The sequence below is a fragment of the Melospiza melodia genome, chromosome 22, assembly GCF_035770615.1.
Source record: "Melospiza melodia melodia isolate bMelMel2 chromosome 22, bMelMel2.pri, whole genome shotgun sequence".
NCBI lineage: Eukaryota > Metazoa > Chordata > Aves > Passeriformes > Passerellidae > Melospiza > Melospiza melodia.
In genome coordinates this window covers 9,585,134-9,610,116 of record NC_086215.1, presented here as the reverse complement: position 1 = coordinate 9,610,116, position 24,983 = coordinate 9,585,134, and the positions used below count along the sequence as shown (strand labels likewise).

General features: G+C 42.8%; 1 protein-coding gene across 6 annotated transcripts in view; it reads left to right on the top strand.

Annotated features, from left to right (window-relative positions):
• AK8 (adenylate kinase 8) overlaps positions 1-24,983 on the top strand; it is a 66,365-nt gene that overhangs the window by 38,088 nt on the left and 3,294 nt on the right. For 5 of the 6 annotated variants that reach the window (XM_063174617.1, XM_063174614.1, XM_063174616.1 and 2 more), the window contains one exon: positions 1,475-1,616. The exons of the other annotated variant lie outside the window; for it this stretch is intronic. In XM_063174617.1, the coding sequence (XP_063030687.1) occupies positions 1,475-1,616 (142 nt within the window). The remainder of the gene's footprint in view (positions 1-1,474; positions 1,617-24,983) is intronic. 6 annotated transcript variants of the gene reach the window in all.

Below are 24,983 nucleotides of genomic sequence, written 5' to 3'. Positions count from 1 at the left end.
AAGTGTGTGGTTTTATTCCATTCCTTTTTTTTCCCCCCTCCTTTCAGCAGATGGAGAATATTACTCTCTTTAACTTGTTCTTTTATAATGTGAAGTGGATATCCTCAATTAATACACTAATCTGTTTCCTAATTAATTCCCTGCGGTTTTCCTCTCTTTTTGCTGGTACACTGAATCCTGAGTGCAGTTCTGTAAACTCAGTAATTTGATTATTTAAAGGAGAAGCCACGAATTTCATGATAGAGGCAACAATGTTAAATTCCAGGAGCAAATGGATTCTATTATTGCAGTTTAAAACCTGCTTGTTCCCGGGGTGGAACTGTGCACTGCTAATAATTCACTCTGCTAAAATCCAGGCAGATTGCTGTCAGCTTGTCCTGAAGAGAAGTGCAGTGCTAGAAATCTGACACATACACTCTCCTACAAGCACTTGTTGTTGTATTTTTGTATGCAGATGTGATGGCAGGGTGAGCATCAAAACATCAACCTGCCACGAAGGGGATTTATGTAGCAATTTCTCTCTTGTTTTCGGTGGAGGCATTGCTGTATCAGACAGATAAAGGGAAGGGGCTCTCCTGCTGCTTGGGAATTGGTTTGGCTGCTGCTGTGGGAAGCAGCTCCAGGTGATTTTGCTGTCCTTTCTTTGGGGTGATTGGACACTGAGCCCAAGACATGACAGCAGTCATTGCAAAATCTGAAGTCACTCTCATTGAACTTAATAATTTAATTCTTCACACACCCCCCCTCCCAAAAAAAGAAAAAAAACCCCCAAATTTTAAGTATCTTAATAGAAGTATTTTACTTTATAAAGACTCTAGTGCAGGATACTTCCTTACCACTGTGCCCCACTAAATAGAATTTTAAAAGCTCCACAGTAGTTGCAATCCCAGTCAGTATCTTGCTGATATTCTCTCTTGCCCTAAAGAAAAATAATAATAGAGGAAAAGGAGCTTTTAGCTCTAAAATTAGGGGCTCATCAATGCAGTAGTTAAGCTTGTTGAAATTAATTTTGAAAATTATTTTCAGCTGTAAGATCTTCAAGCCTTTGGGTAAATTGGAGCAGCAGCACACACAGACTGTTGTGGCAGAACCAATATCACCTGCAGAGCTCAATCCAGAATGCTCAGAAATTCCTTTCCTGCCTCAGGATTTCTTTTCCACAGCTCAGGTCATTGTTTTTGCATTTTGATAAGATTGTGTCACACACATCACTGTGCCACCAGTCCAGTGTGGCTGAGAGGAAAAAGGACATTACAAAATTAAGTGGCCACCAGGTTTTACCAATGCTTTGGTCCTCATCCTTGTGAGTTTGGGGCTTCCATGACAACAAATATGCAGAATCCAACAATTCCCAGTGCCAGTCAGTCCTGAATGGGATTAACTGCTTGGTTTGGCTCCAGTAGGGCTTGTGAGCATCTCCCTTCAGTGCAGGCCCAGCACACAGAATAAATGTCACCTTTTTCCTCCTCTGCAGTGCCAAACAACCTGGTCCTGAAGCTGCTGACAGAGCGCCTGAGCTCCCTGGACTGCCTGAGCCATGGCTGGGTGCTCTCGGGCTTCCCCAGGGATGTGGAGCAGGGGGAGCAGCTGCAGAAAGCACAGATCAACCCCAACAGGTGAGGCAGAAACCCAGCAAGCCAAGGTTTGTTTGTGGAAAGATGCAGATCTTTGTGGACATGGTTTGTGCTGCTGCATCTCAGTTCTGGTTTTCTTAGCAAGGAAAGGGGTCCTGCTCCTGGAGAGGAGGAAATAAAGCCTGGCCTGACAAATGCTCCAGATGGCCAAACTGTGGGAGAGAGAAGAGGTTTGTTGTTCTGGTTATTTGTTTGAGTTGCCTCTAAAGCCAAACCATAAGAAATGGATTAAAGTTTGGATTATAAGAGAAGATGTATTTTATTTGCAGCAAGAGGCGGGGGGATCTACATCTTCTTTCTTCAGCATTGACATAATGCCATGGAAATATATTGGTATTGCAAGGAGCTCATTATGAGACTTTTGGGTTTTGTGAAATAATTAAAAACAACATGAGAATTACATTTTATTTGAGCTATAATGAATTGTTCAGAAATGTAATATGAGAGACATCAGCATCCAAAGAGAACTGTTACGAGTGCCAAGCAAATAAAATAGTTACTTTCCACAGCTGGTCCAAAGGTGGTGAGGATTTAAAGTGCTGGTGCACTCATCAAAGCTGAGAGGTTTTTCCATTCCATTCCATTTCAGGCTCTGTCTATCCCACTGCCTGGCACAGTGGCCATTCCAAAGGCAAACATTGGAAATTTGTGATTTTTCTGCTACCAAGGAAGGTGTTCTTACCTGAAATGTCGTGGTAGGAGAGGTGCATTACCCACATCAGTGTTTAATTTGGCAAAGTTCCTCTTCCTGGGTGATTGCCCTGGATTCCCTCCTGTACAGGGGTAGGAGCAGGATGGAAAAGGTTGGGGGTGACTAGAAAGAGAATAGAGGAGGGTGCAGAGGGAGGGAGCTCTGCATCCATCAAGGTTTGAAAGGGAAAATGTGTGAAAACAGCAGTAACTTTATTTATCCAAAGTAAGACTTTGTGCATCTTAAACAGGAGCCCATTGCATGGGGAAAAAATGGAGAAAGAACCTCCAAACTTGTGTTGGACTCAGTGAAACATAATTTCCCAGAGATTATTCTTCTTGTGCATTTAGAAGGAAGGTGCAGAATCCCTGAGCACTCAGAGTCCCTGAGATCAGTGTGAATTCTGGAGTGTGCCCCTTCACAGGACTGGGACCTCATCAAGGCAGGGAGAGCAGCTCATTATGGAATTGGATGGGTGGAAATTCAGCCCTGATCCGTTTGCTCAGCCTCCCTTCACTTTAAAGAGCTCTGCACGTTCACATCTGAGTTTGGAGTTTGGTCCCTGTTTCACACAGGGCTTGAAGTGAGGGACAGAAATAGGCACGGAGCTCCCTGATTGATCTCGGAGCTGATGTTTTCCATGAGGCTGAAGTGGTGGGGATGTGAGGCAGGGAGGGTGATTATAAACAAAAGGACACATTGCAGCACAGGATAGCAGGGCAGTAATTCAGTTTCAGTTGTGATGCTGGTTATAAAACACTATCTGCAGAGGTGGTGTTTCTGACATCAGGAGAAAAACCTGATAGAATTATGGCCTTGAAATCAATCTGGGAATAGGATGCAGAAATCTATAAATCAGACACAGAACAATCTACAAAGTCTCATTTTTAGGAGGGCTCAGTTGATGAAATTAGATTAAAATAAATTTACATATATATCAAGTTTATTATTAAAATCTAGTCACATCAGTAAACAAAATTATTTGTGAAAGAGAATGTTACTCTGCTTTTTGAACTCAGAGTAGACCTCTTTGGCTGATCAGAACACAGAGTTATTGTCTGCTTGTCAAGTCACAAATCTATTCCTTAGAGCTAATAAATGGTTAGTGTTCAAATACTATGTTTTATCTGACTCTCACCTCATAAAGCTACCACACATAATACTAAATTATACAGCATTGAGCAGGATCAGTCTCCTGACTCCTCCATCTTACAGAAAGAAAAACAAACCTAGTAATTGATGGTAGAAAAGAAGGAAAATAAAGTTATTTGAAAACAAACAAAATGGGCTATAAAGTTTGTTAAAATGTAATAATAAAAAAAACCAACCCTGATGCAGCATCAGCTACCACATCCAAAGAACTGCTCTGGAACAAAAAAGGAAAATAACTCAGTTTTCACTGAAAAAGCAGGAGGTTCGTTTAAATTAGAATTTGCAGCAGAAAAATTCTAATTTAAAGAAAGGGGTTTGCTGGGTTTGCTGGTGGAGTGGCACAGCAAAAGCTGCAAACTCTGTCTCCCAAAGAGAGGAGGGAGCTGCCCTGGGCTTCCCCTGTGGAGCAGCTCCTGCCTAAGTGGACAGGATCCTGCTGGCATTGAACCCGGGCAGCCTGCGGGGCAAACGAGGAGCTGGATCTGCTAATGGCCTCCCACCTGGGACCAAAGGATTAACCATTTATTGCCATTAACCTCTTGGTGCCCACCTGAGCAGGATCCACAGCCACAGGGCGGCGGCTGAGGCTCTGACACAAAGGACAGGCTTCAGTTCTCACCCAAATGAGTGTTTTAGCTGTTTTAATTAGTGCTTAAGCGACAAAAATAAATGTATGATACAGCCATGAGGTGGTTCTACTGAAAACTCAGTGTAATATCCACCAAGGTGGTTTTTAATCCTTTTTGCCCTCTCTGAAACTTGGAGTTAAAATAAGATTCAGCAGCAGCAGGGTCGCGTTGTGAAGCTCTGGTTGTCACCTTCAGCTGGTTCCTGATCCTTCCTCTGCTGGGCCAGCTTGAGGCAATCAGAAATTCCCTGAGCCAGAGAATTCCCTGGTAAACTTCTAATCACCCCTTTTTCCTTGAGTTTTAATCTCTTTTTAAACCTCTGGGCCACCAAATCACGTGGAAAGCAGTTTCTCATTTCACTGGGTGTCATATCAAAATACTTCATAATTTTTTTCCTGGTGCATTTCTTCTCTTGAGAAGCAGTTGCAGACATTCCCTGGTCATGTCTTCCAATATTTCTGATTTTCTAAGCCTCTTGTATTTGCCCTTCAGTCACCTCTTTCCCAGACAAAGAACCTTGATCTGTTTATCCTTTTTTTTTCCTAGAAATCATTTCACTCTTTTGATCGTCCTGTTCTCTCCCTTCACTGGGCATTCCAGCTTTGTTTTTTGCTGAGGTGGAACACCCAGAACTGCATTTGAGGGCAGCACTGTGTCCTGGAGGTGGATATAATAAACATTTTTATTTTGATCTTAACTCCATCACTCATAATTGCTGATATTCTATCAGGTGTTACTGGGATAGATTTTGGAAGAACATCTTCTGTGTGCAGACTGTGATAACTAAACATTGTGAAAATGCACCAAAAATGTACAAAGTGTGAAAAATCTCAGTTGAGTGGGTTCAAACTCAGAGAGATCTAAAGAGAGCCTTTAACTCCAGATTTCTGTGTTGAAGTTGGAGGCCGGTTTGTGTTGGAGCTCTCCCATCACTGCCAAAGGCTCTGCTGCTGCCTCTCCTGGGATTGCCCTTTCCTCCTTCATTATTTCCTTGGTTTTGTCCTTCTGATCTGAATCCAGGGTCAGTTATTTTACTTTAAGTATTGATTAATTACATTACAAATAATACAAGTGAACAGACAAAGCTGAGCAGAGCAGGGCCTAGCCAAAGGATTGGCCTAACAATACATCCATAATATATTTCCAAAACCCATTTTTCCAAAATTAAAGTTGTTTCTTTCCCAGTAGAGAAAAGAAACAGCAACAGCTTCTCCAGTGCAAGCTTTCCAGCAGGGTTTTATTTGGTCTTCAAAATGATGTGGCTGTGTTCCCAATTATGTCATCTTTTTACATAATATATTTAAAGCTTCTTTTTCGCCACGCTTCTGAGAACATGTATTCAAACAGTTTAGGATAATGAAGTCCTAATTTCTAAGGAAGAATCTTTGAATGTGTTGAAAAGGGAGAAATCAGAATGGGGGAAAAAAGAGATTTTTTTGAGCTACTTGGTCTTTACATGGGGCTTTCATATTTCTGCAGCTGATCCCAATGTGGATTAGGGATAATAAACAGCCTATTAATGGAGGCCTGAACTAGGAAATGGAGTTGGAATCAGCAGTAAAATTCAATGGCTGGTGAAGGTTAATAACTCCATTACTATCAGCTCTATTTTTGAGCCGTTTGAAGAGCTGGGTGTTAGCCTTACCTTACTCCTCATTAATTGAGCTAATAGAACCCCAGTGACCCCACCATGCTGCCATTATCTGAGAGTTTACCAGACATGGACTGGAATACTTATCACTGAATATGTATTCCTCAGATTCATTTTTATATCAGAAATATTTTTTGTTAAAGATCTCCTGCCTTCAGGTTCCTATTTTGCCTTTTCATTTCTTTGCTGCTTTTTGCAACAGCTACTTATTTGGAAATTACATGTAAATGACTTAATTAAATTCCTTGTAAGGAACAAGCTAAATCCCAAAATAGTTGCATCAAAGAAACATGATAGTGATTGAATTATTCTGACATGGAAAAATCTTACAGAGCATTTTAAAAACTTTGACCTAATTTAAATGATGGATATTGTGTATTTATAATAGGTGTGGTTTTAGTTGATGGCGTACAAAATTCTGATGAGTAGCAAAGAAGAAATGTTATATCTTATTTTCTTCTCATTTTAAGGCAAAAAAAAAAAAAAACAAACAAAACAAAACAACAAGAGAAAAATGATGTGCTAATCAAGGGACTAAATCAGTATAATAAAATTTGCCTGCACCAGAGAGAGAAACTGTAGGAAAAGTCCAAGTAAACTATGTAGGATTTGGATAATTTGTAAAATAGTGAAAATAACGGGCAGCACAATTCTCTGTTTCAATCATTCTCATTTTTTCTTCTCAGCTCACTCTTCCAGCCATTCTGTGGCTGCTGCTTTAGTGACTCTTCACTCTCACTAATTGGTTTGGGTTCCTTTTCCCTTTGCATTTCAGTGCTCCCGTTTCAGCTGGGCTCTTCTCCTCCATCCCCAAACCAAACAGGTTTTTGTAGAAACCAGGGGCAGCTCCTGCAGAGCTCCGGGATGTGTTTATGGAACAGAAACTTTGGGAAGTGTGGTTTAGGTGAGGAATCCTGAGAATCAGCAGAGACGCTGCCCTGAGGGACCACAGCCCCCTGGGCAAGGGGGAATCACAGCTCCTCACCCAGCCAAAATCCCAAAGTTTAATGGGCAGAATCAGCAAATCTTCCTCTCACCTGGGACTCTGCTTCACTCAGGAGTGGGATCTGTTTAATTCAATTTCTACTGCTGTAACCTTTTCCAAGCTACAGGACTAACTCAGTGATTGTCTTCTTCTCTTGATGTTGGGACATTTATCCTGCTAGGGTTACGGTTAGGGTTAGAGTTATGTAAATGACTTAATTACAATCTTATATATTATAACAAGATTGTAATTAAGTCATTTACCTTTGTCTCCAGTGCAAGAAGCACCAGGGTGGAATGGAGAGATGGGCAAAATATATTCAGGATTCTCCCATTCCCTCCTGTGTCCCCTGCTCAGCACTCCCAGGGGTTACACCCAGTGCAAAAACTCACCCTCATTCTTTTTTTGTGGATATTTTTTTTTGTCCACACAAACCCAATGGAAGCAGCTCTTGTTCAGATTTAGCCAATCCTTCCTCTCCATTCTCCTCCTCCTCAGCCTGTGCTCTCTCTTCCCTCCCTACACTCCTCTGAATAGAAGCTCTTGCTCTTAAATAATCCAATAGACAGAAAATTGGATGATTACAATAAAAAGATTATGTCACTTCTGCTGCACATCCTGCCTGACCTATATTGGTCCCACAAGAGCCTTTCTCTCCTGGGGAGAAGCATTAATATGCATCTTGAGCCAGCAATAACAAAACATCAAATGCAGTTTTAAAACCTTTCTGTGGGCTTTCTGTAGGATGCTGCATTTGCTGTCACAAGCTGATTTTGCTCCAACAAGAATGGGAGGTATATTTGGCTTCAGTTGTGGGAGGCAGGGATTATTTTTAGAAGTTACCTCATCTCATACAAGCTCCTTTTGATGGCTGGGGTTTGTGTGGTGAAATCCTGGATGCAGCAATTAAGGAGTGCTCTGATCTCAGCAAGCTTCCAAAGTCTCCAGGAAGAGAAAGAAGAAAAGCTTCTACTTCTAAGTCAGTATTTTTTATTTTTACTGTTATTTTTAAGGACCCAACAGCACATGCACAACACTTTCATTCCTTTCACTGCTGAAAGGAAGGAGATTTTCCTGCAGTAAATATCTCTCACAAATGAGGAAACATTGGGAAACCTGAACACTTTCTATCCTGGTTACCCTCATGTTGGAACTGTTTCTCTTGGAAGTTGCCACCAACATCAAGGCTGCATTTCTGAACTCAGCACCAAACTGGAGAGGGAAAATTCTATAAAAGCAGCAGAGTCTGGGCTAATTTTGATATTTTTGGCACTGGTAGCAAATTTTAGACAAGACAGAGAAGCCAGTCATGTCTCAGTCCAATGGCAACTTTGTGACACCAATCTCTGCAAATCAGCAAAGGTTGTTCAGGGCATTCACCCAAAACACAACTTTAAGGAATGGAGTGAAACAGCCAAGGAAGTCCAAATGTTATTTTGAAGTGTTTTTGTAATGAAGATACTGGTTTTGAGAGCTACATAGAACCACAAAAACTTTTGAAAAATGAGTGAGGAAAACCTTAAATATAAAGATATGGCAGCATTTTAATTCAATTAACCAGGGCATTTTCTTTGCATTGGTAAGAGGATGTGTGTAGGTAAAACTGAGGAGAGTTTTGCTTGGTGAGAGCTGCAAATGAAGACATTTAGTGGCTGAGGAAGCACGAGGGGAAAGGAGGATTGGCCAGTCTTGTTCAGCATCTCCCATCATGATTCCTTCAGTAGTGTGGTGGCTGAATTTGGCTGAATATTCTTCTGAATAAATGCAGTAAAGCCACCCTTACATGTTGTACAGGTTAAAACAGAGTTTATGAACTCCTGTAATTCAGAATTTTTGAAAAATTGGACAGAATTTCAGAATTTCTGTAAAATACATAATTTCTGTAAAAACATGGGTAGGATTTTTGTGCCAGCTGTGTTTTGATTTAGTGATCTTATTGGATCTGGGACTAATCCCAGAGTAAGGCTTTACTCAGAGCTCATGTGCCAAAATTGACCCATGTAGAAAACCCTGAGCAGCACAGGAATTTTGCTGCTTTTGCTTGGATTCTCCAGGCTGAAGGAAGACAAGTACATCAGTCTGTAGCAAATATAATACAGTTTTGGTGATTAAAACTGACAAGGAATATTGCATATTAAATGGAGATTGGTTTGTCATTACCACAAGGATTAGAAAGTGTAATCTTCATTAAAACATCAGTGGATTTACTGCTGTTTGCCTTGGAACAAGATGTTTGCTCAGAATTTTCTAGTGAGTAAATTTAGTGAGTGCAGGGCAATTTAAGAGAGGGGAACTGAATCCTGCCATGGTTTATTCTGCAGGAAAGATGTGGGAATGATCCCTGGTGTCTGACAGAGGCACTGGATCCAGTTCTATGGGCTTGGAGCACCTGCAGTCACATAAATGTATTAATCACTATCACTTAAATTGGCCTCCTTTGGCTCTGGTGTAAGAGGTTTGCAAGGTTCATATTTTCTGTCCCTAAACCCATTATGTTTGCAAAATTCCATATTACAGAATGCTGTCCTTTGAAATACACTTTGTGAAAGATTTTTATCTATTCCACAGAGGATTTAAACATTACCCTTTCCTAACAGGTTCTGTATCTCTTAGCTCAGTGGGGCACTGCCATGCTTTGATAAAAATAATTCTTAAAAAATTGTGCTCTGTCATTCTCTTGACATAATGCTGATTAATATCCCACTGATATTCACTGAGTGAACAATCCTGTTCTGTGGAGAGACTGACCAAAGGTCAAGGTAGAGAAGGTTAAAAGAGTAATGGTTTCATTTAACCTTCCAGTAAAAGCTGCTACTTCTGTGAACATAATTTAAGCTGATTTTCAGGACAAGTCTGTAGGAAAGGTTCCTCCTCACATACTTGCAGTGAAATCAAAGGATTCAAATTGTCCATGAATGTGCCCCAAAGTTAAACAGATACAAAATGAAGGAATAATGTGGTTTTTTCAACCCCTTGAGCCCTGTGCACTCTTCAGTTTGAATTTTCTTTTTAAATACTTTGCAGCAAGACACTGAATGTCAAAGTTAAGTGGTGTTGGGTGTGGAGAACCTGCCATATTTCTGTAAAATTTTCTTTCTCCTTTTGAAAGTCCAGTTTTCTCACAGAACTGAGTCTCCAGTTGCACATTTCTAACCTCCATGGATGCACAGGTTTAACTGGCACAGGAACAAATCCTGACCTTTCATTCCACCACCCAAAAGACAATTTACATTTGGAAACTTGCTACCTTTTTTTTGGTTAGAAATAGTACTGCCAGTCCATTACACTGAATCCAGGTTTTTATTAACTTTCTGTGACTAAATTGCTGGCATGCATTTTACTTTGTGATTATTAAAGAATTCAGTGAACTCCAGTTTTGTAATTAGAATCACAGAATCCTGAAGGTTGGAAAAGATCTTTAAAATCATCAAATCCAACCTTCCACCCAGCACCATTGTGATATTTATCACTAAACCACGTCCCCAAGTGCCACATCTACACATTTTTGAGCACTTTGAGCACTTCCCTGGGCAGCCTGTGCCAATGCCTGACCACCTTTTCCATGAAGAATTTTTTTCCTACTATCTGAACTTCCTTTGGCTCGACTTGAGACCGTTTCCTCTGGTTCTTACAGCAGGTGGGTGTTGCTCAGAAAAATCTTGTGATCCAACACAGCCAACCCAGTGATGGCAGGAGAAATTATTGGACATAATGACCTGGGAAGTGGAGGAATGAATTCAGTTCTTAAGGTCTCTGTGCATCTCAAACCTGGGGATTTTGATCAGCACAGCTTCCCAACTGCCCTGTCTGCCAAATCTTGAGAGGAGCTTCCTTGGGTTTATTAAGCATCACCTTGTTTCACTGCTAAGGGCAGGAGAGCTCCAGCACCAGGCTGGATATTTGGGGTGAGTTCTTGTCTTGTAGGATTTCTTCCCTCCTGTGGTTCCTGAGTTTCTCCTGGTGGTGTCTTCCTCCACCCCATCCCTACCTGACCCCGCTCTGGATCTCCACTGTTGTTTTACCTTGTTGGTGGTTTGTCTATATTTGCTTTAACCAGATGCCCCTCTTTGCATGCAGCACTGGGACTCATCCCCTCTCTCCTATCAACAATAATTAGCCTTGTAAGACTAATGGAAGAAATCGTGTCTAATTACCCTGTTGAAGGCCCAATTATGTTATTAACATTTGTGGGCTATAAGCTAATGATGAGGAGAGCCTCTCATTTGCATAGCATTAAGTTAATTGAGCTGGAAGCTATGGGGTGGATGGCAGTGATGAGAGCAGGATTCTGTTACAGAATGGATAATGATGACCAGAGCAGGACGATTCACCTGACAGGTTTATTAATTAACAGCTATCTGATTACCTCAAAGAAATGGCAAGTGGCAGTGCTTCTGATGGAAGCTGCAGTATTTTTTTTAATGAAAGGTGCTCTATCACTGTGGATGTTCTGGGCTGATTTATGGTAATGGCAGTGAAAGCTCTTTCCTGGAAGCCAACACAAAAAGCTGTTCTGGTTTCCTCCCTGCCCTTAAAAACATTCTGCAAAGGGCTGATATTTGTGAATATTCCTCATTCTCGCAAGGTGCACAGAGCCTGTGTGCTGCTGAGTTTGTGTGGTTGTCTGAACTGTGCATTTGGAAAGTTCTTAATTGTTGGGTAACCTGGAAGCTTTGCCCTCGGAAGAACCAGAGGATTTGATTTTGTAAAAGATGTTTTCATTATGGTGTTATGCAGGATTCTGTGTATGTTAGTGGGGAAATAATAGAAACATTCAGCTTTTCACGTTTTCCTGATATGTGCAAGCTGCAAGTGGAGATGAGTGCCCTTTCCTTCAGTTTATTTCAGAGTACAAACAGTCATGCATAGTGGGTGGCCCTTTTAAGGAACAGGAGTCTTCACTTAAAACAGTTCTAAGAAGAAAAATCCATCTTTTTCTTTTTTTGTTAAACATCAGATTCTGTCTGATTAATTCCAAACACATTGTAATTCACAACAGGTTCAGACAGAGTCTTGTTTGAACTGGAGTATCTTAGAGGGGAGAAATCACTCTGTTTAAAAGTTGCCTGTGCAATCAATCCAAGAGTGAATAACTTCCTATGCAGTTACTCATTATTAGACTCCCACACCTCAGTCATGAATGGATCTGAATGTCAAATACAGTTTCCAGTCAGCAGATCTTTTATATTTTCATCATCTACTCTGAAGAGCCCATTATTAAATCCCATGAGCTCCAGACCTTACCTAGTGACTGAAATCCTCAGTTCATCCTCAAAATACCTTTGACCAGACACATCTCAGGAAAAAAAGAGAACATTAAAGATTTTAACCTTTCAGATAATGACTTTTGATCCATTTAACTGGCCTGATGATTGGTGTGTCAATAATAATAGACTTGAGAGGAGCAGAGACCTACAGATCAATTGTATTCATTGTTATTTTCATAGAATCATAAAATATCCTGAGATTGAAGGGACACACAAAGATCAGGGGATCCAACTCCTGACCCTGCACAGGCAACCCAACAATCCCACCATGTCCCTGCTGTCCAAATTCTCCTGGACCCATTCCCTGGGCCACCCTCTGGGGGCAGAACCTTTTCCTAATTCCCACCTAAACCTCCCCTGGCACAGCTCCAGCCATTCCCAAGGATTTATATGCAAAAAGTTTCCCTGTATTCTGCATCTGGCATTTGTTGGGCACCAAGGAGCTGAGAACATTGGCCTGATGTTGGTTTAGTTGCATAGAGACATTGACAAATCACCACAGGCACTGCTGGTCAACAGGAGAAGAAAAATGAAAAATCAGAGTTGAAGGAAGTGATCGGGGGGAACAGCTCCTGATCTGAGCTGTTCAGTGGTCCTGGCTCAGAGCTGGCAGGAAGAGCAGATTCCAGGGGAGTGAGGGTTGATTATTCCATGTAGCAATAATCTACATCAATAATCTGAGCTCTCGTGGTCACCTGTGTGATGTGGAGCAAGTCAGAAGCATTTATGCGACATTTCCTCCATCTCCTTCCAGCCTGTGCTGGTTCAGAGCCTGTGGTTGTGTGGAAATCACTGGGAGAGGTTGTTCAGGACAGCCAGCACAATGAATAAAAGCCTTTAATGGAATTTAAGCCCTCCATCCTCCTCGTCCTCATTAGCTTCGTGTAATCACCAACCCACACAGTCAGTGTGCATAGAAATATCTTTACCATATAAATTAGATTTTCTGCAAGGTGTTCTGTGGTTCACCACAGTGCCTGGCTGTGTGGAATAGACAAACACAGATCTGATAGAGCAGGAATTATGTATTTAATTCAGAGTTCTGTATTGAGTGCTCATAAAAGCTTGATCATGATAGAGGGGCCAATAAACATTTGGGAACATAAATATTTCGGTAGGAAATGGCTTTGTGAAGCATTTAGTTGTTGAGTAATAAGAACAACAGAGAAAATCAGAGTCACAGAAGCCTCTAGGTGCTGGTCTGATGGGTTATATATGTTGCAATGATAATCATGGCGAGGGAGAGTTTTTATGGGACCAGTAGCAACAAATACATCGAGTCCTGCCAATTTGCTAATGAATTCATTTTTCTTGTGCTTGCCCCACTTGCTATCCCTGCTGTTCAGAATTCAGCTTTAAACCTGAAAAGCAGTGGATGGCACCTGAGAGCTGCTCCTCTGAGTTTGTGTGAGCTGAGTGTTTGAGTCTTGGGCCATTTCTGGAACATCCATTACTTGTGTATTTAGGCACCAGTCCAGCCAGACAACACAGGGGCATATATTTTAGGAAAGCACACATCAAAAAGTGTTTTAAATGGCCAAATTGTAGGACAAAACATTCTGGCAACACAGCTGGTGCTCTGTCAGTCTGTGGGCTAGAAAATAAGAAGAGAACCTGTAAGGAAAATAAAAACATCCTAGGAATAGCTAATCAGGTTAGAAAGGATGTTTTGGCTGCAAGGATTTTTAGGGCTGCAGAGAAAAATTGAACAAGATTAAAAAGTGTTTGTCCATCCTGTCTGACAGATGTGGGGGAAGATGGAATCATTTGTTACTCTGCTGTTTTTCCTCTGAAAACAGCAGCAGCAATGAGCTGGCAGGCACAGTGAAATGCAGTTAGCAAAAGTAATGGGAGTTGAAAGTTTGACCTTTTGTGATGGAAATTTGATATGAAAAAAGGGTCTTTTGATAATTTCTCTATCCAATCAGATATGGGAGATGTCTTGATCCTGTTTCCTTATTTGCATGCTGACTGATCTCATTTGAAAACCCAATCATTCAGAAATATTGGGACATCAACAGAAATGTTACAAACAAGGAGTTGTTTTATCTGAAAGGTCTGCAGGATGTCATCTCTTGTTTTTCACTCCAGTGGCCTGATCTCTTCTTCATGATTCCATGTTTTTATTGGCAGGATAAGTTGAACATATTGAAATGCAAATAGCCCTTTCCACATTGAACTGAAATGTGGGACTTTTTTTCTGTATGATTGATTGTATCCAGGGCACTTCAAAAGACACAAAGAAAATACTTTCTGCAGTGCCTCTGATTCCTTGACATTGCCAAGTTCTGACGTTTCCTGTTAGCAATCATTGGCACAGAGTGATTCCTGAGCCTGCTCTCACCTCTGCTTTTCTCCCATGTGATGCCCACAGTGCTGCTCACTGTTCTGGGACTGAGTCTGAGCTCAGTTTTCTGCACCAACACTTCTTTTGTTAAAACCAACACTCTGTTGCTGTCCCAGGTGCTGAATGTCAGAAGCACAATTGAACGGATTTTACCAAATTGCAGATTTATTTAATCCTGCAATGGGTACTTCAAAGCCTCCCCGGATCACATCTAGTGTGTAGAACTGTCCCCATCATTACCTGGAAAGTCAGATTTCACTGCCCACTTAGGTGAGTTTAGGATCAACTTTATCTCCCAGACAATTTGACCTTTCTATTTTCCAGAGCAGGCAATCCAATTTCCATTTTCCTCAGCCTCCCAGTGGGTTGATGACAAGTTTTCCTGCTGTGTGACTGGTGTCATTATCCCTTATTTTGGAGCCTACCTGTTAAACTAAGCCAAAGTTTTGCATCACTTAACCCAGAAACTGGGGACAAACGATCGATATTTGGTAGTCCTGAATAAAGGGATTTTTTTTTTAAATTTGTATGCTTTTTAACATCAGCTTGATGAGAAATCTATTTTCTTTAGTACCCCAATTTTTTTCCCACCCAGAGTGCCCTGAGCCTGCTGATCTGAGTGCTGCCCTGGGAAATGGGATGTGCAGCTCCTTCTTCCTGGGGCTGCTTAGGTTTGCTCTGCTTTTTAGAAAAAAGTAACTATTCAGTGAATGTAGATCTCTTGCTGAACACCTGCAAAGACATCCTGATTTCTGGAGGAGGGATCTCCATAGGGATTGCTTTCCAAACCCAAATCCTGCAGGGAACAGGTGCAGGGAAAGGGATGAAGCAGGTTATAAACTTTACATAATAACTTATCTTGGAAGTTGCTGAGCTGGTTTTTGTACAACAGTTTGGAACGGAAGGCTCCAAATTAAACAGGTCAGGATTTAGCACAGAGTCCCTCGGGTGGGTGACAAAACACCTTGCCAGGGCCACATGGAGGCCTGCAGTCTTCATCACTGAGTTAAGGAAATCCAGTATTCACCCAGCTTGTTGTTTACTTAATAGAGTCCAGGGTTTAACCACAAGGTAGTGCCTGTGTGAGATGTTTATCTGATGGTGCCTAATTTCTTCAGCAATACCTCTGGATATGAGCTGGGGATTTCACTGCTGGAGGAACGTGCCTGTTTTGACTGAGGAGTAACTTGACTGATAGGTCCCTTCAAATCCAGAGAATCTGTTTCATCAAACCCTGTGGCCTGTCAGCTGTGGGGGAGTGCTTTGTGAAACAGCAGGAATGGCAAATTCCCCCATTCCTTGTGCAGCAAACTGGAGTTGTTGGGATGAGCAGCTCTCGGAATTAGACACCGAGCGCTCTCCCGGATGGGAAATCAACCCCCTTCATCTCTGGTGAGTTTTAGAATATCAAACCAGCTAAGTTTAAACATGAATGTGTTATTCTTGATAACCACAGCAATCTAGCTCTTCCTTGCTGGGTTTTTTTAATGCACTTTTCCTCTCCACCTGCCTCGTTCGCTCCTCGGTATTAGAAAAACAAAAAGCAGCTCAGCGCACCAATATTTTCTCCACGGTGAAGTCAGCATAGAATATTAGTGTCCAAAAAGTTGTAAAACAAAAGACTATCATATGTTGCACCTTTTAATCATGTAATTGCTGAGTGACATTTAACTCTGAGGCTTTAAGTTACTCCTTTTCAGCCAGCCTTCTCCTCGTGCCCCTCCGGTCCCTCCCTCCTCCCAGAGCAGCCTGCTTTTTGCAGAGTAGTGCTTTAACTACACTGAAGTTTGGCTGGGCTTCTACATATTACAGCAGCAACACGAAAGCAAACAATTGAAGTATTTGAGAACAATGAAATATGTATGGCTATCTGTGACAGCCCTATAAAGCAGAGCAATTAGCCGCGTAATCCGAGAAAGCCAAAGCGCCCGGCAGCCCACGGTTCCCTATTAGTTAAATGCTTTTTGTACGTCCTCATCCCATCAAATCAACTAACACTTCCTTTAATTGGTTCATGAATTATACAGCTCGGGCTGCATTATAATTTAATCACCAGTAAACATTCCTGGGGCCTGCTGTAAAGTGTATAGCGCTCATTAATTCCTTAATTTCAGCAGATGGAAGGGGAGATCGGATGAACGGTGGCAGTACAGAGCGCCTTGGGCAATGGAAGAAGGAAAAAAAGGTGGGGGGCCATTTAGATTTTTTAAGGGCTGTCAGAAACTCAATCTGTGAGCTGTCAGCAGCCTGGACCCGCTCCCCCTCCCTGCCTTCACCCCACCTACCGCTGCAAGTGACTGACGGATTCATATGGAGCCTTGTCAAGCCGTCTTTAAACATCAAGCCAGCGGGTAAACCAAGCCCAATGTAAATTAATTCTTGTCTTACGGGCCCCCCTTTCTCTGTCCCCATGAATATTTCATGGCGGGCAGCATAAATATTAATTCTAATAGCTCTGCACAGTGGTTATTATTTCTGTTTTATGACAAATATTCATAAAATATTCAGGAGCCTTTTTTAGAACATTTACACACTTGATTGTGAAATTTTCCAGCTTCCTGGGGACACAGTAAACATATTGGGGTTCTCTTGATGGACTTTTTTCTCTCTTAATTAATACTACGCCACATTAATATTTAATCAGATTTAGTTTTCCTTTCCCCACAAGTGAACCCTATTACATTTGAGGATTTATTTGACAGTATTTAAACAGGGAATTTTTATTCCCTATTATGAAATTGGTTTCCTTTGACACATATATAAAATGACACATTATAATCCATTCTTTTATTCCCTCCCCTTGCCCCCAAATCACACACTTTTTCAGTGTCAGTTCTTTTATTTATTTTTACATACCAAATATGTTACTAACTACAAAAGTTAGTGTTTAAATGTTGAGGGTGGGGGTTAAACATCATTTACTCTAAATTTGATTTAGTTTATTTAGTAAGGAAGAAGAGGTTTTATCCTTGTTAGGAGCAGGAGGTGCTGGTGCCAAGCTGCAGACAGGTAGCAAAGACATCAGTCCTGAGATGAGTTTGCTGGTGCTTAACCCTGGAGTTGTTGCTCTGCTCCAGATTGGCTTTGCAGAATCTAATTATTGCAGGGTTGCAGGGATCTGAGGAAACAGGCCTGCATTTGGGGGAGAGGGTTCAGGTTCCTGACCTCGGGCCTCTGGGGCTGCAGAGGCTGTGGATTATCTGAGGAGGGTTTGATTAACCTTGTGCAGGGCAGGAATGATGCCAGCCACGCTTCTCCAAAGCACTGCTGGCTGCCATCTCATCCTGTGATTCATAAAGCACCGCTGGAATGAACTCCAGGGGGAATGCAAAGATGCTGGAATAACAGCTGAGAGTAAGGAGGAGGCAAAGAATAGAAATGAGGAGAGAGAAATGTAAAGCAGTTCTGAATGCAGGTATTAATGCATCCAAGCCACTGATTGCACACAGGAAGAGTTAATGTTGCCTCCTCCAGAGAAGCTTTAAAAATGCATTGAAGCCACTCCTACAAGCACATTTGCTCTTGCTGTGTAATGTTTGCACAGCCCTAAGTCCTGCAGACCATGGAAGGGCTCTGGGCTTCCTTGCTGCTGTGGATCCATGGATTCAGATTTATCCCAGCTCCAGACCCAGCCCATTGCTGTGTCACACAGCCAGCAGAGCCTGTTCCCCCTGTGTGAGCTGCTGTGGCACCTGCTGAGCCACCAGGCTGCTGGGGTGGGACACAGGAGGGACCCTGTCACCCTAACTCATGCAGCTGGGGGTGGAAAACATCTACCAGAGTCATCACTGGTGAGGGGAAGGAATCTCTGCAGCCTCAAAGGGTGTTGAACATCTCCCTCCCCTGGCCAGCAGCCATGACCTGGGAATAGTGCCCCACTGAGCTGCCTTTTGTAGTTATTGCACAGAAATGCATCCATTTGAAAAGATCCAGGCTCTGGAAATAGCTTGTCATGCCATGAATCACTGTAAGAGCTCAATGAGCAAAACACTTGTGCTGATTAACCTGGGTTTTAGTGTTTATGCAGTGTATTCTCCCTTATGGTTGAAACCTAGAGGGTGAAATTACTTCCTGAAATAGAATCAAGCATCTTTCATCAGAAGATATTCCAGAGTTTGAAAGAAATCAGTGAATAAAACCTCCCAACAGCTCCTTCCATAAATAAGAGATAAGGATCATTTTATCCATTGCAGAGACATGCAGGAGGAATATTTAGGGTAGGGAATAAAGTGTGATTCATGTTGAGTCAGGGGTGCAGCCTTTGTGGTCTGGTTACCCATGGGCAAAACACCTGGTGAGAGCTGCACTGAAGCCTTAGGAGAAGGTAGATGGGATCTGTGTCACCAGTTTCCATTTTTAAGAGGGGGATTGGGGGTGCAGAATGTGGTTGTGGAAATACAACATGCTTGGCATCTTGTGTCTGGGACATGGTGCTTGACAAGAGGCTTAGCCAAAGTTTCAGGTTCAAAGAGTATTTTTGCCATTGGGCAGGGGATGTTCTTTAGGGGAATTGATTGATCCAAGTCAGTATCTCTGGCTGGAAAGTCAACAAAGCTAAAGTGGTCAGGGTTTTATCTGGAATTACTTGGATTCAAATCTGAACCTCCTTGTACCTGTCAGGTTGGACACTAACTTGATTTGTGATATTGTTGTGATCACCCAGTGGTGCTACCCAAGGAAAAGACCTTTTTGCAATGCTGATAATTTTTGTACCCTGACCAGAGCTGCCATCCAGCTCCTTTCTGCTTGTAAAATCCAGAAGTTTGTACAGTTTTGTGCACTTTTTGAATCTTTTAAAAGTTAATAACATGGTCAGTGTTAACAATGAGAGTCCTAGAGTTTACCCAGATTCAGGACAGTTTTCAGAGATGGTTTTGTCCCTCTGCCATCAGTCCATGATGCCCTCAAGGATTTTCCATACATTTGTGAGAACTCTGTGATTTCCTTCCCCACCTGCTTTGGCTGCTTTGTGAACCAAAGGGAGGAGCTTGAGTTTGTGCCAGGGATCCCACAAGAATTGTACCTGTGCTGTGGTGGCCTTTTAGGACCTTCTGCATCCTTACACTCCAACCTCAGCTCTTTCTCAGCTTTGTATTTCAATTGCAGAACTTGTGGCCATTGCATTGCCAGAACAGCATCCTCCAGGAGATGTTTTCCGTGGGGAATTGTGCCTCAGCATCAGGAGCACTGTTGGTATCTCCAAATGGAGTAAGATGTTCTGTGCCTCATGAAACACACCATTATTTATAGCCCTGAATTTGATGTTTTCTGTTTGTCTGCCTGGAAAAGGAGATAACTTTTTGTCTCTTCCTCTCTCTTTCTTTCACTCTCTCCTTCCTGCTCTTTTTGCTCTGATTTAGCTGAGGGTCTGTCAAAGTTCTGCCAGCAAAGTTTGCTGCAACTTTGACATCACACAGGCCTCTGATCTTCACTTTTTTTCCTTTTTTTTTTTTTTTTTTTTTTTAAGCAGACTGATGTGGCACGTTGTAAACTGCCAGGAGCACTTGCTAATTTAGTACTTAATGACAGTCACAGAGAGTGTTTTTCTTGCCCCTGGAGAGGTTTTAGACACAGCTGGGGTAGATTTGCCACTATCAATTATGCACAATTTTAAACAAGAATTGGCCAGCAGGGGCCTCTTTTTTTTTGCAGAGTGCAGAGCATGAAGAATGGGAATATGGCAGCTGGTACCTGCCTGAGACAGAGAAGATATATAGGAGTCAAGAAAATAAGGGAAAGATTAATAACTTACTATTTTTAAAGTTGCAGCTTCAACTTGAAAGTTTAAAAGCTGCATTAAAAATGGTTAGTGGTGTATTTTTGTTTTAATTCAAGCATCCTAACTTTGTTGCAGAGCTTGACCTGGCCCTGGTATAGCCACAAGCAAGTCAGTGGTCTCTGTTTTAAAAAGCCAGGTAGGGATCGGGATCCTGTCTCAGATATCCTGTGTTGTCTTTACGTCCTTAAATGAAAACAAGGTATGGATTTGATTTCATGGTATGATCTGATTTCACAGACAATAAACAGGGCTTGGCTTTGGGCTCCACTCCCCCAGTGTCACCGTGGGAAATGCCAAGGATGAGAATGTGCCCCAAGTAAAGGGCTCAGGTCTAGAACAGCCAACATCTGGCCCCATCTAGGTCAGCCTCGGGCAGCAGCTGTGCCTGAATGCCAGGACTGGCTGCCAGGCAGAGCTGCAGCTCTCTGGAGGTGTGCAGGCAGCTGGCAGGGCAGTGGTGCCACCCTGGAGAGGGACTGTCCTGAGCAGGAGCATCCCTCATTCCCTAGCACAGGACTCCAGGATTCAGGCACACCTGCTTCTCTTACAACGATGCTCAAAATGTTTCCCTTCCAGGTGTTGGTTATGTCCAGAAAACTGGAAAACCACCACCAAATGTATTCTTGTGAGGACAGCACTGAGCACTGCCAGTTGTTAATAACTTGGATTAAGTGGGTTGGTTGCCATCTGGAACAAATGCAGCTCAGGATTAGCTGAATGCTGCTGTGTAGGTCACAAATCCTTCACTTATGGCGTGGTTGGGACACATTTTTCCAAAAATCCTGTCTCAAATTCTGAGGTGAAATAACAGCCCTGCCACCCCTGCCCTTCCCTCTCCTCCCCCCTTTGCCAGGGGAAGCATCAGGATGCCCTGGTGACCTCCAGGCTCTGAGATGCCACTGTCTGAGTAGCCAGGAGTGGCTGGAATACTCTTCTGGAATGCCAGATGGCTGCTAGGAAAGCAGAGCTTCATTCCAGCTGCTAGGGCTGGAATACATTTCATCACCATCCAAAGGCAGCAAGTTCTCATTTGACTGGGTACACAGTGAAGGTGTCATCATCATTATTAATTTGTTGGAATTTAATCTCTCTAATGTATCTGGAAGCTGCACTAGATTAGATAAATGATGTCAAGCACAGTGAGGAAGAGGCAGGATTCTGACACACGGAGTTTTTTGTGCCTTTTAACATTTGTGTTCACAGTTTTATCATCTATAAAAGCTGACAGGACTGGACCTTTTCCCACATATCCCTCTCCTGGGAGATGGAACAAAGGAGAGAGGACAGAGCTGTGCTCAGGAATCTCTGGTTTCACTTAATGAACCAGGGGGGACATTTACCCTCAGAGGCTGCACCAAAGTTTCCCCCACAGCCTCCAGCTGGGTGCCAGCGATTTTTGGCTGCCCACAGGTGGGTTCTGACCCCCACAGGTCAGATCCCTGGTGTCCCTGTGGCCAGCCCTGCCCTCCCCTGGGTGCTGAGTGACACCACTCCCCTGCTGCACTGTGCTGGATGCTCATCCAGCAGGGGAATGTCGTGTCCTTTGATATCAGGCTGTGTTTCCTCTCCTCCCTGTCTACCAATCCTGATGACATCTGTTTCATATTTCCCCTTGATAGGAGCTGTGACATTACAACATACAAAGCCTGGCTGATTCCTAGAGTGAGCTCTACAGGGGATGCATTTATGTGAGGAAACCACGCCTGCTGTGTGGAAGGGGCCAGGCTCTGCTTGGAGAGGAACCCAACCCCAAAACAATTGTGGAAGGGACCAAGCTCTGCTTGGAGAGGAACCCAGCCCCAAAACAATTGTGGAAGGGACCAAGCTCTGCTTGGAGAGGAACCCAGTACTTGCAGGGAGTTGTTCCAGTTGCTGCTGTATCAAGGTCACAGGTGCAGCCCTGTGTGTTACGAGGATTTCCAAGAGAAATCCATCAAATGTGTTACCTGGGCAGTTGGAGGGCCAGGTTTGTTATGTGAGCAGAGTCACAGGAGCCTGAGCAAGGGACAGAGGGCAAATGTTGCTCCCAAGCACCTTGAGGAGCTGCAGGAGATGGATCAGATAGCCAAGGGTAACACTTCCCAGCCTGCATCCATGGAAATAGGCTTTACTCCTGTGAGTAAACCTCCTGGGGCTGCCTAATAGACTGTGTGGGGTATGTGTCTCCTTCCAAATGGTAATAAAGCTTTCTAATTGGAAGTATTTTAAGTCTAGACTGTAGTTCTGTCAGTGCTTTTCCCCTTCATCTTTTTTTTTCTCTTGCTTCTGAAGGATTTTAAACTGACAGCCCTGGGGAATGTTGTTTTCTGTTATCAGTGGGAGATGTGTGGAGTGGCAGGGTGAGGATCCCACCTTGCACTGGAAGGACCCTTGGACTGGGAGTTTGTGCTGCTGCACAGTGAATTCTGTGTGTGGGAAAGGAAATGCACATTAGCAGGGACGTGGAAAAGGAAATGCACATTAGCAGGGATGTGGGAAAGGAAATGCACATTAGCAGGGATGTGGAAAAGGAAATGCACATTAGCAGGGATGTCTGCAGCCTCCCACATCTCCCCCACTCTCCTCTTTAATGGTGACACCAGGCTGGATAATAAGCAGCATCTTGTTTGGAAAAGAAGGGAGCCTCAGACAAGGCTTTCAGAGTTCATTTTGTTGGCAGCTTTTTAAGTGGAGTTTTTTAGGCTCTCGTGTTTCAAATCCCATAATACTTTTTGTGTTCCTAACTATGAATTACGACAAGCTTTCTTGATATGCCAGGTTCTAATCCTTCAGTGGGTTTGTTTAGCTCAGGATATAATAGGAAGCTCTATCAATTATCATGACTGTATAAATGTTGTTCCTCTCTACTAGAATATTCATCTTGAGACACATCATCAGATGTTACCTGTTGTGACAATCACGTTTTTGTGCCATTGTTGGGCAACAGAAACAAAGAAAAACAAAATGTTAAGAGTGTAAGGGATAAAAGAGTGTTGAAACTGTTGTTCTTTTCCTGTCTTTGGAATCTCCAAGATCTTGAATGTTTTATTCCTGGCTGTTATTTTGTTACCACAGTGTGAATAGAAGTCATTATCTGTAAACATTTGAAAAGAGAGATGATTTTCATAACTTTAAATCCTACAAAGGATTCTAGTAATCTGCTATGTGCATGCCAAGGTAAAGCTCAGCCTTTCATCTGGTCTGATCCCACCCAGTCAGTGTAAAATGTTCCTTTGGTGAATGTCTAAACCACGCAGTATCTCCTGTGAGAAGCAGACAAAAATGAAAACAGGAAGCCTGGCCTTGAAGGCAGCAGCAGGAGAAGGTGTGTTGTAAAGAAAGATGTATTTACAGCCTTCAGCTTGTGCTTCACTGGGAAAAATTCTATTCATAGGTTCAAAGGGAGCCTTATTTTTTATTTTGTTCTGAGCTAATTGTTAAATGTGATTTTGTGCAGATCTGCTCCAGTCTCCACTGGCTGGGGGACAGGGGATTCATGTCTGCTCATTCTCAGCTGTTTGTCCAGAATTTTCTGCTGAGGAGCTTTTGAGCACAAATATAAAATTAGCAGGAGCACTATAATGATACAAACAGACAAGGAATCAACGTGGGATGGGCACAGCAGTTTATATCAACAGTGGGATGTGTCTGGGTGCATGTGGGGCTTGTTGTTTTCTGGTTCTGCATCCTTCATCCATGTCATTTGTGTCATCTCTGAAATGGGTTGCCAAGTCCTGCTCCATCCCCCAGTGATGAAAAGCTGTTCCTGGTGTGGGACCCACGCAGTGGCACCGTGGGGCTGAGCAGCTCTCCCTCGCCCAGGCTCAATGGCAACTGCAGATTCTGATCTCCAAACGAAGCATTCAGCATTAATATTTCCCTTCAGCAGTGTCACCAGCAATGCCCAGCCATGCTGAGCTGCTCCCCATGCCCTGGCAGTGCTGATGGAGGGGACAGGAATTGTCAGCAGCACCAGCAGGGTTGAGTTGTGTCCCAGCACTGATCCTGCTCTGAGGGATGGGAGAGCAGAGGATTCACTCCAGGGGAGACAAGGGCAAAAGGAGTGGAAGTGGACTGAAACAGCCAGAGGAAAATCCCTCTCATGGGCACTGGAGAAATGCATAATTCTGGCAGGGCAGCTCCTTCTCTGTCCTTGACAGGAACAGCAAAGGTTTTTATTTGCCTTTGGGGTCATTGTGATTCTGTGTGCTGGGTGGGTTGGGAAGTGCTGGGGTGGTGAGCAGGGACAGACTGGGAGCGGCTCCAGCTGCAATTCCCCAGCCTGAGCTGTCAGAGCACCCAGCACACACAGCCCTGGCCAGAGCTCCTGCCCTGCTGGGCCTGCAGACCCAGCACGAGAGGAGAGGCTGTGCAGGAATCCTGTGCTCACATCTGTGACTCTGCAGCTTTGGGGGGACCCTCGCTGCCACGCTGCCTTTGGGGAGGATTAACTCCCACTCTGAAGGTTATGAGTGGTCACTATGGTATTTTCTGAAAAAGAATTTGACAGGATTTTTCTCCTGAGAAGATGAGAGGCCTCAGAAACTAAATGTCAACAATAATTACAATATTATAACAATGATTATCTGCTGCTGTGGAATGCAACAGGTGCATCCGTGATTGGTCCATGTTGGTTGTTTCTAATTAATGGCCAATCACATTCAGCTGGCTTGGACTCTCTGCGAGTCACAAGCTTTTATTAATTCCTTTCTATTCCTTGCTAGCCTTCTGATGAAATTCTTTCTTCTATTATTTTAGTAGAGTTTTAATATATCAATGTAATGTAATGTAATGTGATATGATATAATATAATATAATATAATATAATATAATATAATATAATATAATATAATATAATATAATATAATA